The sequence below is a fragment of the Cyrtonyx montezumae genome, unplaced genomic scaffold (assembly GCF_038088225.1).
Source record: "Cyrtonyx montezumae isolate F1298 unplaced genomic scaffold, pur_monq_1.0 scaffold_20, whole genome shotgun sequence".
Taxonomy (NCBI): Eukaryota; Metazoa; Chordata; class Aves; order Galliformes; family Odontophoridae; genus Cyrtonyx; species Cyrtonyx montezumae.
The window spans coordinates 6832112-6846320 of record NW_027071937.1 but is presented as its reverse complement, the minus strand read 5'-3'; the positions used below and the strand labels follow the sequence as shown (position 1 = coordinate 6846320).

Sequence of the window (14209 nt, the reverse complement as noted above, 5' to 3'; positions counted from 1 at the left end):
GGAGCTGCACAGGAATGAGCTTTGTCTTAATACCCTTGGCTTGCAGTGACATGCAGCTGATCTGGCAAGGCATTTGTCAATTAGAAATACAAACAAACATAGTATTCATTCATTATTCTTGAAGCCCTTCAGGCTAGGGACGGCCCTTCCCCTTCTGTCTGGCTGTCAGAGAACACTTACATGCACAGGATCAAAGCTGTCACGGGAAGGGGAGTAAATTCAACTCATCTTCAGTGGAATTAGAGGGGGATAGTTGCTAAGATAAATGAAAACAAAGCTGTGAAGGAGGTGTCTCCGTATCTAGGGAGACACTGGTGTACACAGGCATGGAAAAAGAGCCTCAGAGGCGGTTCGTGGACAGATTATTTTCTGGGAGATTGGCTGCAGGCAACTTCAAGCCTCATAAGGGAAAGCCATCAAACTGTGCTAAACTGGGTGGCTCACCAAGAGGGAAGCAATGAGGAGAAGCCATGAGTCTCCACCCGCTTAAGGATAATGCTAACACTGCTTTTAACACAGCTACTCAACCACATTTTGAAGAAGGAGATGACAGTGACTATCCTGGACTCCAAGGCTGATGCACCAGAGGTCAAGCAGTTATTTCAGAGATCTTCCAGGTGAAGAAATTTTGAAACACGGAAGGAAGAACACGATAACATAATGGAAGAGAAAGTGGAATTGCTATCTCTTGATTGGCAATAGGGTATCAAACCTTCCTTCCTTCCTGAATTGTTGTCTCGACAGGTAAGAAGTGCAAACCATTGGCACCTATTGGTTGGCCATGTAGCATGGCCAAGCTGCTAGAGCAGCACATGGGAATGCTTTATTTGAGCTGCCAATCCTCCCTGCTCTGTGCTTCACAGCCTGTGTCTCCTCTGCTTCCAAGCACAGGGCACATGATGCATTCGCATGCGTTGCTTCTGCTCTCAGGTGCCCTCTGAGTACCAAGCAGGAGCACAGACTGGGTTGAAGAAGCAGGAAGAGCAGCATCCCTCTGACCTCCCCAGCTGCCTGCTGCATCTGGAATGAGCAAACAGAGGTGAGTGAGGAGCAAAATAACCCTGAGCAAGGAGAGAGTTAACTCCAGAGGAACCCAGCTTCAATGTGAGCTCATCCAGCGTATCCTGCACCTCCAGATTCCTTCTTTCTCCACTGCTCTCAAGAAAAGGTGCTGATGCCAGGGTGGTGGAGGTGGCTTAAAGAGCTCCTCAAAGAGACTGGCAGGAAGGTGAGGGCTCCTCATCCCTCCCAATGCAAACACAGGTTGAGTAAAGCTGTGTCAGGAGCAGCAGTCACCAAACGGAGCTGCATGGTGGGCAAGAGTCTGCAAATAAAAGAAGGTAGAAAACCAGAGGCTGATCAGGGAGGCTGTGTGCACAGCGCAGCTCCCCTCGCAGAGCAGCCATGCTCTCAGCCACAGAAGATTGATCGTGGAGCCAGGTGACTCGTGGCAGACTTGTCAGCGCTGCAGACTTCATAGGTAAGGTGGAAACGGGTGTCTGCACTTAATCCTCCTTATTACACTTGAAGCTCCAGTCACTAAGGGGAAAAGGAGTGCTTTGTAGATTGGGTTCCTGGGGACGTAAGGGGTTACTGCAGCTAAGTTAGCAGTTCAGTGTGCTGGGAACTAATTCATAGCGCTCCCTTGTACCGAAAAGGCTCTGGGTACAACTCCAAATAAGGAAAATGAAATAGGACATGGCTCAGCTCAAGGAGAGGGCTTCACTGCCAAATCACCAGCTCCCATCCAGACAAGTCTTGGAAGTCATCAGCACTGGAGAGCAATTCTTGGTAGCTTTTGTGGAATAAGCTTTAAGGGCTTAAGTACAGTCCTAACAAAATTAAGTTACTAAAATCTGGGAGATATTTTCCCCTCAAACACACGAGATTATTTCTGGACCTGCCACAGCAACTTAAACCAAGGAAGGGTCCCTGTGCCTCCCTCTCCTGTCCCTCTGAGGTGGGTTTGAGGTTTCCGCCTGGCTGCTTGCGTGCACAGACCCACTCCCACAGAGAAACTCAATGGGGAGCTGCAGAAGCCCCACACACCACTGGAGGATTGCCCTGGGTCTGACTGTCTTGCTGCCAACACCCAGCTTGCCGCCTTCTGAGACTCAAAACCCTACAGCCCAACTCTACTCCTGGTGAAGTCAAGGGAAGTTTCTGCCATTGGATTAGAGAGAAACAGTATCAGACTCCAAAACATAACACGAAAATGCCATCCCCAGTTGTCAGTGAAGCCAACAGAAACGCTCCCATTGTCCTCACTGCAAGCTGAGCTAAGTCTCTGAGTAAGTTTGTACACCTTCATTGCTCAGATCCACACTGCACAAGCCCCGTGCATGACTGGGTAACCTCCTGGAGCGCTCAGATCGCTCTCCCAAAGCCTTGTACCCAGGGACAGCCCCTGCAGGGGGAGTACCCTGCTGATGGGTACTGATCAGAGGCAGTCTGCAGCATGGCAAGGCTCAGCCATGGTGCTGCAGTGCAGGGGATGGAGAGCAGGGGGACTCCTTATCAGCCCCTGCATCTGAACATGCTTTTGCTAAAGCTGCTGGCGGCTCAGAGAGTCCTGGCAACATCTGTTTGGAAGCACAGTGCCACGGATGTGGTTAGACGCATCACGGCAACTTGTGGGAGCTATTAGTTTGTTTGTTTGCCTGAAATATCTATTTAGAAAAAATAGGGGAAAAAAAAAAAAACAAGAAACCAGCAACACAACAAATAAAATAGCCTTCCACTCAGTGTCGAACCTTGTGTAAGCAAGGAGGACAAGCAGCACAGAGCGTGCAGAGCTCTGACTGCCTGCCCTGGTGCACAGCTCTGCCTCTGTGCTCCACCAGCACTCAGCTACAGATGTGGGGAAGTGCTCTCAGCATTAACAGCAGCACCTCCTAGTGCTTAGACAAGAGGGAAGCACAATAACACTACTACCAGAGCAATAACCAAACACAACACGGAACTCTTTAGTACTAAAGTGTTGCTTCACCCTGAGAGCTCCCAAGAGGTGCAGGTTTTGCTAGTGGTCCAGCATTTTATACTGCGCTCTTCCCAAAGATCCCAGGTCATTCCAAAGCTGGGATTCACTGGGCTTCCCTCATGAACACAGCCTCATCAAAAGAAGGATGGGGCAGCTCGTCAACAGCAGAAAAGCTCAGAACAAGCTGAAGCTCTAATGAGAATTCAGGGAGCAGATCTGGGTAGGAATACCTCCAGGTTAACCCCTCTGACAACAATAGGATGCTCTGCCAGGACTAAGCTGGTACACAGGCTTTGTATTTCCCAACAAGGATGAGTTATTCCTGCTCCACCTGTCCCTTCTGCCTCCCCCTAGCTGAGCAGGCCTTGCTGCCATGGGCAGAGTGCTGGGATTTATGGCTGATACAGATTCACTGGCACAGCCTGCTGGTTTGTTACTGGATAGAAAAACAACCTGTTTGTCGGCAAATCCATCGAAAGGGAGCTAGAAAGAAAATCAATAGCTGTGTTTGCCTGGGAATTTCTCTTGCAGTGAGATATTGTCTGTGCAGGAACCAACAGGTCTGCGAGGAGCTCGGACAGCTTTACGGCTGCCCAGTGCCAGCAATAGGCACCGCAAGGAGAGCATGGGTGTGATGTTAGGGGATGCAGCACCGTGCTGCTGTGTGCAAGGAGCACAGTGCCAGCCCCTCTACACTGTAACAGCCGAACCCCAAGCAGACAGCAGTGCCTGTGTGCACTGAGCACATGCACGGGCTGCGAGGAGCAAGGGTTCCCCCAGAAACCGCTCCCTATCTTATGGAAACCGCTCCTCATCTTTCAGTCCATGCAGCCGCCCCGTGGCACAGCATCCTGCAGCTTAGCTCTGGGCATCACCGCAGTGCGTCCAGCAGGGAAGCAGCACGCGTGTGCCGCCCCTCTGCCGCTGGCGAGCACCCGTGGGAACCCCACGGCGCGGGGCTGCGTGTCCCCGTCCCCGAGGGGCAGTGGTGGCCGGAGCTCCGCGAGGACCTGCTGCCCTCTGGTGGCACCGCGCAGGACGGCAGGCAGCAGCCCGTGGGGAGACCCACGCGTGGGGATCACCCCATCACCCCACGAGGAGCTTTCCCGAATGGCAGAGTGTGTTACCGCGGTGCTCTGTGACCCACCACACCCACACTGCCCCACATCGTCCCAGCAGTGCTGGCTGCCCACCCACCTCTGGTCCTCACATCCCTCTGGGAGCACTCAGACCCACAACTGCATCCAATCTGCCCACAGCTGCACGGCCACGCAGCCCCAGGAGGTGAGAGCAAACCCCACGTCCCTTCTCCACACTCAGCTCGCCCCAGAGATTCAGAGGTTTGCCACCGAGGGCCTGCAGCACAGCACGAAAGCATGAAAACATAAATCTCATTCATTTCTCTTTGCGAGTCAAGTTCATGTTTGCATCTGCTCTGCTTCAAGCGCGTTTGCTGCCTGCATTGCTATCTCCCTGCTGCTTCCCAGTTGCTGCTTGAGTGAACAAAGTACACTATGGTTTCCAGTAAAAGGGCTGGGCAGAGCTGCTGGCGTGGCATAGGCTGTGCCATCTCCCCTCTCACGGGGAGGCTGCGAACAGCACACATGGCACAGTTAGGCTGAAGCCCGGCCTCTCCCACAGATGGAATTTCTCCATGCCACAGCTCTCCACCCGCACTCGCACAGAGGATGCCCCAAGCTCAGCCATTTCCCACCAGCTACAGTTTGGTTGCTAAATCCCACCTCCGAGTACAGCCAGCAGAACCCGTCAGATGGGGGAAGAGAGGCCAGATAGAAAGGTCAGAAGGATGGCAAGGAGGAGGGAAGAAGCAGGAGGAAAATGACTGATGATATGATTAATGACTTTGCTCATTAGTCCTGTGCCTATGTGACAGAGACTCCCCTCTACTTCCAGGCATGAGCAGCAGGCAGGGATGGGTCTGGTCAAGCACGGGCACTGTGAGCACGTTGAAATCTGTAGAGAAACGAGGAGGTGGCAGGAGCTGCCTCCAAGGTGCACTTCCACACTGCAGCAACCCGGACTGCTAAAGAGAACGACGGAGGGCTGAGTTGCCACAGCAGCCCACACAGAAAGCTATGCTCTAGCTTTATACTGTTTATGGGGAGCTTCACAAACTGCAGCCTCCTCCCTACCTACGGGGCAACGTCCTGTATTGGCCCAGTGGGAAGGGGGAAGCTGCACTTTGCAAGAATCCTGCATAATGCTCTTAGGGGCACAGTCCCATCAGCATCCCACCCCAGACCACTCCATGCACCAGGGCTGCTGCTCAGAAAGGCCGCCCATCACATCCTGCCTGTATGGGAGGGAAGAGGTGACCACCACACTGAGTCCCTAACACCCAGCACAGGGCCCACAGTGCCCATCTCTCACTTCAAGGCCAAGGCAAAGCATGCTCTCCCCTGGCTGAGGGAAAGCACAATTCCCCACAAACCTTTCCTTCCCCACTACTGCAGCTGCACCACTCCCAGCCACCACCCCCAGCTATGAATGCCAAGCAGGACGTGCCCTGCCCGAGCCCTTCAATGAGCCACCGCAGCTGCACACCTATTCACTGGCGATATTTGCGTGCGCCGCCCAATCAACTGATTGCATTTGCCATTCTGTGTCTAAAAATAGGTGGTTTTGTGCTGGGAGTCCGCGGGCTGCTTCAAAGCAAAGAAAAACAGATTTGTGGCGTGACGTAAAACACAACGTGTGAGCAAACCCCAACCCTGGCACCGGGCTGCCCCAGCACGAGATGGGACAGAAGGGAAGCTGCGGCCCCACACTGTGACAACCAAATGGCCATGACAGCAGCCTGCAGCCCCTTATGGCATCCTAAAGCCCTTCATATAATTCTGCAGCCCCTCATGGCATCCTGCAGTCCCTCATGGCATCCTAAAGCCCCTCATAGCATCCTAAAGCCCATCATGATGTCTTGCAGCTCCTCAGAGCGTCCTGCAGCCCCTCGTGGCACCCTGCAGCTCCCCACCGGGATGGAGCAGCAGCACTGAGCTCTGCTCTGTACTGAGAGTGCCAGTGCCTGAGGGGCCAGCACGGAGCTGCAGCAGAGGAGGGTCGGGTGGGGTTGGTGTGGGGCTGCGCCCCATAGGGCGGTGAGCACGGCCCAGGGCTGTGTTTTGGGAGGTGCTGTGTGGGGTCCTTTCCCACTCAGGATAGTTCCACGCTTCCATGACATTGGTTCTGCGATTCTACGACCTGCGCAAGAACCTCAGCACGAAATGATGCAGAATAAAATGTCGGGACAAAATTAAAAGTAGAAATAAAAATGGCATAGACTTTTTCTGACAGAACCAGCTTTGTTTTCTTTCTGACAGAAACAGCACAGCACCGCCCCCCCTCCCCCCACCCAGGACTCCACCTCCCAGATTGCCGCGCGGCGCCGATCACGTGACTGCGGCGCGGGGCATGCCGGGGAGCGGCGCGCGGCCCGGGAGCGGCGAGCAGGTAAAGGCGCAGAGCGGGGCCCCGCCGAGCGTGGCGCCCCCTGCAGGCGGGGCGGGGACGGGCGGGCACCTCCGGCGCCGCTCCGAGCCTCGGGGCCGCCCCAGCGCCGCGCCGGGGCCGGGAGGGGTGGGGAGGAGGTAGCGGTGCGGGGCCCGGCCGGGCTTTGAGCCGGGGCTCCGTGTCCTCGGTGTGGAATGGACGGCCCCGGGAGCGGCCGACGTGCGGAACGAGCGAGGGCGGAGAAGCGCGCGGCGCTCCACGCCATTGGAGGGCTGCGCGCGTTAAGACGGCACTGCACAGCGCGTCTTCCTGCACCGGACATCAGTTAAAACCGAAGCGAACCGCGTCCTCCATTTTAGCTCGGTGAAAACTCGTGCTGACGGCAGCTTTCCGTGCCGCCTCCTTCCCCCCGCACCCCCAGGCACGAATGCCAACCTCGCATGGAAGTACAGCTCTCCATCCCTCGGAGCAGCGCGGCTCATCTGCACAGCGGTGCCCAACCCAGGGCAGCACGGGACATCCGCGCCCGGCCCTGAAACGCGGCCTCAAAAGGCCCGCGTGGCTGACAAATGCCATCTTTCTGTTGTTCTCCGTGTGAACGTAAAGGACCTCTCTTCGTTACAGCTGTCTCCTTCCACTTGAGCAAACGCTGCGCTGAAACACAGCAAACCCAAGGGCAATGCCGGCGAACGCAGCGGGGAAGCAGAGTGCTGCTGCATGCAGCCATTATTGGGAAGAAAGCTTTCTGCTCCGTGGTCAGCTCTTCATTTTAAAGACTAACCACTTCCTTCCCCTCCTCTCCCCCTAAAAGAAGTGTTTTCTCCCCATCTCTTTTAATAACGGCTAAGCAGTGCAATAGCAAAGGTATTGAAACTCGGTCTGCTGAATAGCTTAATGATGTGAGCCCTGTTCTGTTCCTTTTGAATGGATGGCTGCTTCAGCAAGAGAGCCACTGGGATCTGCTCCCTGCTGTGTGGGATGTGAGGATGAAGAAACCTGAAGTTGAATGGCAGCCACAGCGGTACAAAACTGAACCAACATACAAGAAGGAAGCCAATGCTACAAGATGATGGAGCACACAGAAATTATATGCAGTTAAGCTGAGCTCAAGATCTAAGAGTTGAACACATGCAGTCTATACCATCAAGCATTTGGAGTTGTCTGGCAGCTCCCTTACTGCTGATACCTGATAGAGCACTGCTGCATCAAGCTGTATTTATCTGCATGCTGAAGCATGATGCAGCATGGCAGAGGTTAATGAGGTACACTGGTTTAAAGATGTCAACGCGTGTTTCCACTATAAACAGTCAATCACAGAGCGAGTGGAAGCTGACAAATCTTTCCTTCTAGGATTACCTCCTGGCAAACATATGAAACCTTGAAAATTTATTTTGGCTTTCTAGAAAAGCAGTTTAAACCAACCACATTTATTTTGTTCGTGTCTGATGTCTTATCTGAATGCAGGTCTCCAGAGGTGATATATTAATGTCCTAAAGCGTTGCACCATCTGGTTTCTCTTTTGATGCGCAACATTTGAACGCTTGGTTTAATCTCTCTGGATTTCAGAGTAAATTATGTAAACTGGCAGGCTTGGCAGCAGGAGATGGGCACCATGAGGAGATGATTCAGTCATCAATATATATTGGGCTTCCTTATTGCTGCCATTACACTTCTTTCAGTTCTACTTATAAATTTTGCAAGTGAATAATTCATTGCACTAGAAGCTGCAAGTTAGTTTTAGGATATGCCCACTCAGATTAGCAGTGATAAATCTACCCCTTTTCACATGTGGAAAAGCCAACTGGGTTTTTGTTTTCCAGGCCTGGGAGATAAATCAGAAATAAACTGCACGTATATGTAACTGCTGTTGATGACATAAATAACTTTTTTTTTTTTTCTTTCTGGACAGAATTGGAGCACCTTGGAATACATGAGAGTACCAGACTCTGCACTGCCTAAAGCTGCCTGTGGAAAGCCATGGCTTCTGCCCCTCAGCTCAACTCAGACGCGCTCCGAGAGGTCCTGGAGTGCCCCATTTGCATGGAGTCCTTTACTGAGGAGCACCTGAGACCCAAGCTGTTACACTGTGGGCACACTATCTGCAAACAGTGCTTGGAGAAGCTCCTAGCAACCAGCATTAATGGGATACGCTGCCCTTTTTGCAGCAAAATCACTCGGATCAAAAACTTAGCTCAGCTGACTGACAATCTTACTGTACTGAAGATCATAGACACCACAGGGCTGGGGGAAGTGGTTGGTCTCCTCATGTGCAAAGTCTGTGGGAGAAGGTTGCCGAGACACTTCTGCAAGAGCTGTGGCTTGGTTTTATGTGAGCCATGCAAGGAGACATCACACATGCCCCAAGGGCATAATGTCATTGCTATCAAAGAGGCTGCTGAAGAGCGTAGGAGGGAATTTGGGACAAGGCTTGCCAGACTTCGGGAGCTCATGGATGATCTGCAGAAAAGAAAAGCATCTCTAGAGGGTGTTTCGAGTGACCTGCAATCTAGATACAGAGCAGTTCTACAAGATTACAGCAAAGAAGAGCGCAAGATCCAGGAAGAACTGGCCAGGTCACGCAAGTTCTTCACCACCTCTTTGTCTGAAGTGGAGAAGGTAAACAATCAGGTGATGGAGGAACAAGCATACCTGCTGAACTTAGCAGAAGTGCAGATACTGTCTCGCTGTGATTATTTCCTTGCCAAAATAAAGCAAGGAGATATAGCTCTCTTGGAGGAGGCAGCAGACGAGGAAGAACCGGAGCTGACAAACAATCTCCCCAGGGAGCTGATTCTTCATGAGGTTGAACTCCTTAAAGTCAGCCATGTGGGACCACTGCAGATTGGGCAGGTGGTGAAGAAACCCCGGACTGTTAACTTGGAAGATTCTCTTATGGAAACCGCAGCATCCTCATCAGCATCGTTTAGAGAGCCCGACGTGGTGCAAGAAGAAGCCAGCTGCACGCCAAATTCCTCCCCGGCCAAGCCGAGGATGCCCGAAGCAGCTGCAAGCGTCCAGCAGTGTTACTTCATCAAGAAGATGGGCTCCAAGGGCAGCCTGCCAGGGATGTTCAATCTGCCCATCAGCCTGTACGTCACCCTCCAAGGAGAGGTGCTTGTGGCGGACCGAGGCAATTTTCGAATCCAGGTTTTCACCCGCAAGGGCTTTCTGAAGGAGATCCGCCGGAGCCCGAGCGGAATTGACAGCTTTGTACTGAGCTTCCTCGGAGCAGACTTGCCCAATTTGACTCCCCTTTCTGTCACCATGAACTGCCATGGCCTGATAGGTGTGACCGACAGCTACGATAACTCTGTGAAGGTGTACACCATGGACGGCCACTGCGTGGCATGTCACAGGAGCCAGCTAAGCAAGCCCTGGGGCATCGCGGCTCTGCCCTCTGGGCAGTTTGTGGTGACTGATGTGGAAGGGGGGAAGCTCTGGTGCTTCACTGTGGACCGTGGCGTGGGGGTGGTGAAGTACACCTGCTTGTGCAGCGCGGTGCGCCCTAAGTTTGTCACCTGTGATGCTGAAGGGACCATATACTTCACGCAGGGGCTGGGGCTCAACTTGGAAAACCGGCAGTACGAACACCACTTAGAAGGAGGCTTCTCTATCGGCTCTGTCGGCCCGGACGGGCAGCTGGGACGCCAGATTAGCCACTTCTTCTCTGAGAATGAGGACTTCAGGTGCATTGCTGGGATGTGCGTAGATGCCAGGGGAGACCTCATTGTTGCTGACAGCAGCCGTAAGGAGATCCTGCATTTTCCTAAAGGAGGTGGCTATAACATCTTAATCCGGGAAGGCCTCACCTGCCCGGTTGGTATTGCCATTACTCCCAAAGGGCAGCTGTTGGTGCTGGACTGTTGGGATCACTGCATTAAGATCTACAGTTACCATCTGAGAAGATATTCCACCCCTTAAGAGCATTTCTCTGGGGAAAGCCCCCGGCAATAGCAGCGATTCTTCCAGCCTCATTGCAACCTGACAGGAACCAGTGCCAAACACTGAGAAAACTGCACCACAGCCCAACAAGGTTTGGCACAGAGGCCATCACATCTTTTGTTTAGGACGTGGTGGTGGTCTGCTTTGTTCTCTTTTTGAATCCGTACAATAAAAAAGAAAAAAAAAACATGAAGAGATCCTTCTGGAACATTGGTTCTTTGCTAAATGACCAGTCCCTCCTTAACCCTTCTCACCTCCTCATTCTGCATTGACTGCGTCTTCAACCACTGTACCTTTTTTTCATGCCATAAGCACTGACTGACTGCCCTAAATCACCTTCCTTTAGGGAACGAGGGAGGCAATCCTCTTCTCACCATGGTACTCGCGAGGAACTCGGTAGCAGTTGTCTGGGCAACTACCAGAGAAAGCAATTTCTGATTGCAGCACTGCATAAAACAAAATAGCCCTCTTAAACTGCACGGAGATGGAGCTTTACTTCTAAACTGAGGAGCGAGGAAGGTTTTCTCTCTCTGCTTTTCTGGTATTCAGGAGATGGCCCCTGTCGTGCCGTTTGTGAACCGTGTCTGTTCAATGTGAAGTGAGTACAGTGCAATCATGGGAGACCGAGCTGAGCCAGAAAACTGCCCCCTGATGGCAACAGGGTTTTTATTACTGATAAGGATTCTGCTGGGAAGGAGGGGGGAGGGGGGAAGAAGGGGGAGGGGGGGTTTGGAGGAAACAGATCAGGGGAAATCTCTTGGTATTCAGAAGTGTAGTGTTATTAAATGTATCTTGGGAACTTTCTCTGGGAGGTGTGTCTGGTACCTTCACCTGGGGGGAGGGAAAGGCTGGAGGAGTAAGACTGGGAGATGGGAGTAAATGAAATCCCATGCAGCCCTGTGTCCACCCGCACCTCACACTGCCTGCACCTTCAGAAACAGGTTTCCACGTGTCTGTGCTTTGTGTCCCGCAGTGAGGGCTGGGGGGGGGGGGGGGATTGCTTTGTTTTTATTAGCACTCGGAAGCACATCCATTGGTGCGTCGCCTCTCTCTCCTTGCACAGCACATCACGACATTCCTCGGCTTTTTTATGGCACCAGCAGGCACCAGAGTTCATGTTCATCACGGCTTTGGGCCAAATGAAGCACAAAACTGCAGCTGTGTGAACCAAGCCCCCACAGTGCTACTCTCCTCACTGATAAATGTGTACCTCAGTGTGGTGCTGCTTGCCTGGAATAGTTTATTGAAGGAGAGACGCATTTGAATAGGGCACAGTGGTAGCATGTTAATCTGCCACAGATAATAGTTACGCTGCAGTGCATTTATTTGTTGCTATCAACAACATAGTTGCAAATTTGGGGGCATGGCAGACGATATAAAAGCTGATTTTATGGTGGCTGCCATGCGACAGCAAATAGTTTGCTGCTTGTCCTACAACATGTGTGCAACAGGTGCTTTTGTTACGCTCCCATATACTTTTTCCCTGGTGAAGCAGTGAAGTAAAGCAGCCTTCAGAGCAGCTGCTGCTGCAGCCCATTGTTGGGCAGTGATGGGGTTCCCAGAAGCAGCTCTGGGAGCAGAACCCCTTGGCAGAGTTTGATTTTTCCCTCTCCCTGTTGTGCTCAGGCACAGTGTGGAGCAGGGCCAGCACAACCAGAGCTGTGTGATGGAGCTGCCCCTGAGCAGGACTACATCCTATTCTCCTCATTGTAATCTGCTGTAGAAAGATCTTAGAGAGGAGGGTAGGAGCTCAGAGGGATGACAGCAGGGTAGGTGATGGAAGGCTCTGAAGGAGCCCAAGGGAATTTAACCCCCCCTCCTGCACTGCTCTGTATTTGCTGAGGCTATCGATATGCTCACAACTATTTACATTCTCTGCTTCTCTTTTTGGGTGGGGGGGCAGTTGCCTGAGGTACATAACAGCAATTTGGGGAGCTGATCTCATCTTGCATGTATGTTTTTGGGAGATGACTACTATTACTGGCACCTTCTGCACTTAATTACACTGTAACTCAAGGCGGTTTTCCCAGTATTATGGTAATGTCAGTTCCTCTCCTACTGATCTCTTTTAAACATCTCTCCTGTTTCTAAGAACTGCTCCAAGCAGGAAGCTACTGTGGACCTGAATAATTGAAGCAATATTATCTATGATAATATGTACCTCTGTCATTTTCTGTTCCAATGGAATTTTTTTTTTCTTTGCAATAAACATCACACTACCAGCAAGAACATTTCCTGGTGTGCTTAAAGGGACAGAAAAGCTCGTGCAGCAAATGAACTGAGCTGCTGGTTACCCCGGCCTGTTACCAGGTACACTGCTCAGACAAAGCATCTGTCCTCTGCTTCTGGCTGGGAGAAATATCACTGCTGTGCCACGCATGGGTGGGACAAGGCAGGGCGAGGGGTGCGGGGCTGTGTTTTGTCTGCAGCTCTTCTGGGCTTGGGTTTCAGGCAAGGAAAAAGGAAATGTGTTGTCCTGCCACGACCCGACTGACTGCGAGCTGCGAGCTGCGAGCTGATGCTGCAGGGCTGGATTTCTTGCCGTGGTGCAATGCTGTGATCGTCTGCCAAATGAGACACGGGGCAGCTAAGGGCCGCGACCAACGAGTTCTGCTCTTCACCTGGAGAAAGGGCTCGTCCGGTCGTACGTATGCGCTCGGCTTTTAAGGAGGTGTAATAAAGGACAAATGGATCCAATTAAAAGCGCCCTGCAAGCAGCTCGTTTTGGTATTAAAAACCAGTCCAAAAAAACTCCCTTTGGTGGCACATTTGTGTTTCGTGGCCGGTGGGAATCAGACTCGCTGCCACAATGACTGCATGACCCCTTTGACGCTGTCACAGTGGGGAGGATGCATCTGATCTCCTGGGCAGGTCTCATGTAAGCTCATCTCACTCTTCTCTCCGCGTGCCAGCAGCACGAGGGGGCCCTCCCCTGCCACGCAGCGCAGCTCGCTCGCCTGGGAGAGGCTGTTATGACTCCTGCTCATCTCAGGTGATACGGAGCAGCCCTCGGACGGCGACGAGCTGCTGGTTTATCAAAGCACACAGTCCTTGCAGTGCTGTGCTGCCAGGCTCACCTCAATGCTCCAGGAGAAGCTACAGTTTCTCAGGGCAGAGGCACCGTACGCTTTGTTCTGGGCAGCAGCAGACAGCCACGGTTTCGAAAGGGGATGAGTGAGAGAGTGCTTCTTAATCAAAGGGGGCAGAGCTACAGAAGTAGAACTACAGCCAGATGCTGTGAGTTGTTGCCATTGTATAGCTTAAGTGATTTTTCTGGGTCATTACTCAATGCGAGGATTTAAAGTTATTTCATTTTGCACAACTAATTACTCGCCTGGTAATTTCGGATTACAATGAGCAGTGCATAAGGTCGCCCAGCAGACTGAGTCACAGCACACACTTCGGTCTAAACTACATTTCATGGCAACCAGCTAGATTGTGTTTTCCTCCTCTGAACGAAATGTCAAAATCTGAGGGCTTGGAACAAACATAATGATCTAAACCGCAGGCGGGGAGTGTTACAAAGGTAACAGTGATGCTTTGTGGAGCTATCTTAAGGAAGGGGACATTTTAAGTGCTTTACTTCTGACCAAGCAGGTATAATGTAAGGCCATTATCACCTTTAAAAGGTGCAGAGCTCACCCTTCCTCATGCACCTGATCATGTCTAGGAATTGAAAGCTAAAGGTTCCCCTGGCAGTACCAGACCTGAAGGGAGAGGATTCAGACTGTGCAGGGAGTGGAGGGACCCCCGGACTCTGCTCAGGGATACAACTGCCATTCCAGCAGACCCCTGGGCTGCATCCTATGCCTTATGTTT

General features: G+C 52.1%; 2 protein-coding genes across 2 annotated transcripts in view; one reads left to right on the top strand and one right to left on the bottom strand.

Moving 5' to 3' along the window:
* Positions 1-14209, bottom strand: part of ASTN2 (astrotactin 2) — a 250356-nt gene that overhangs the window by 81315 nt on the left and 154832 nt on the right. The gene's annotated exons all lie outside the window — the stretch shown is intronic.
* TRIM32 (tripartite motif containing 32) lies at positions 6429-11393 on the top strand. The gene is made up of 2 exons (XM_065737614.1): positions 6429-6448; positions 8358-11393. Exon 2 carries the CDS (start codon positions 8426-8428, stop codon positions 10367-10369), a length of 1944 nt encoding a protein of 647 aa, XP_065593686.1. The 5' UTR covers positions 6429-6448; positions 8358-8425; the 3' UTR covers positions 10370-11393.

Bases quoted from the DNA above. Each gene is read 5' to 3' on its own strand.
- TRIM32 (XM_065737614.1), top strand. From the start codon at position 8,426: ATGGCTTCTGCCCCTCAGCTCAACTCAGACGCGCTCCGAGAGGTCCTG.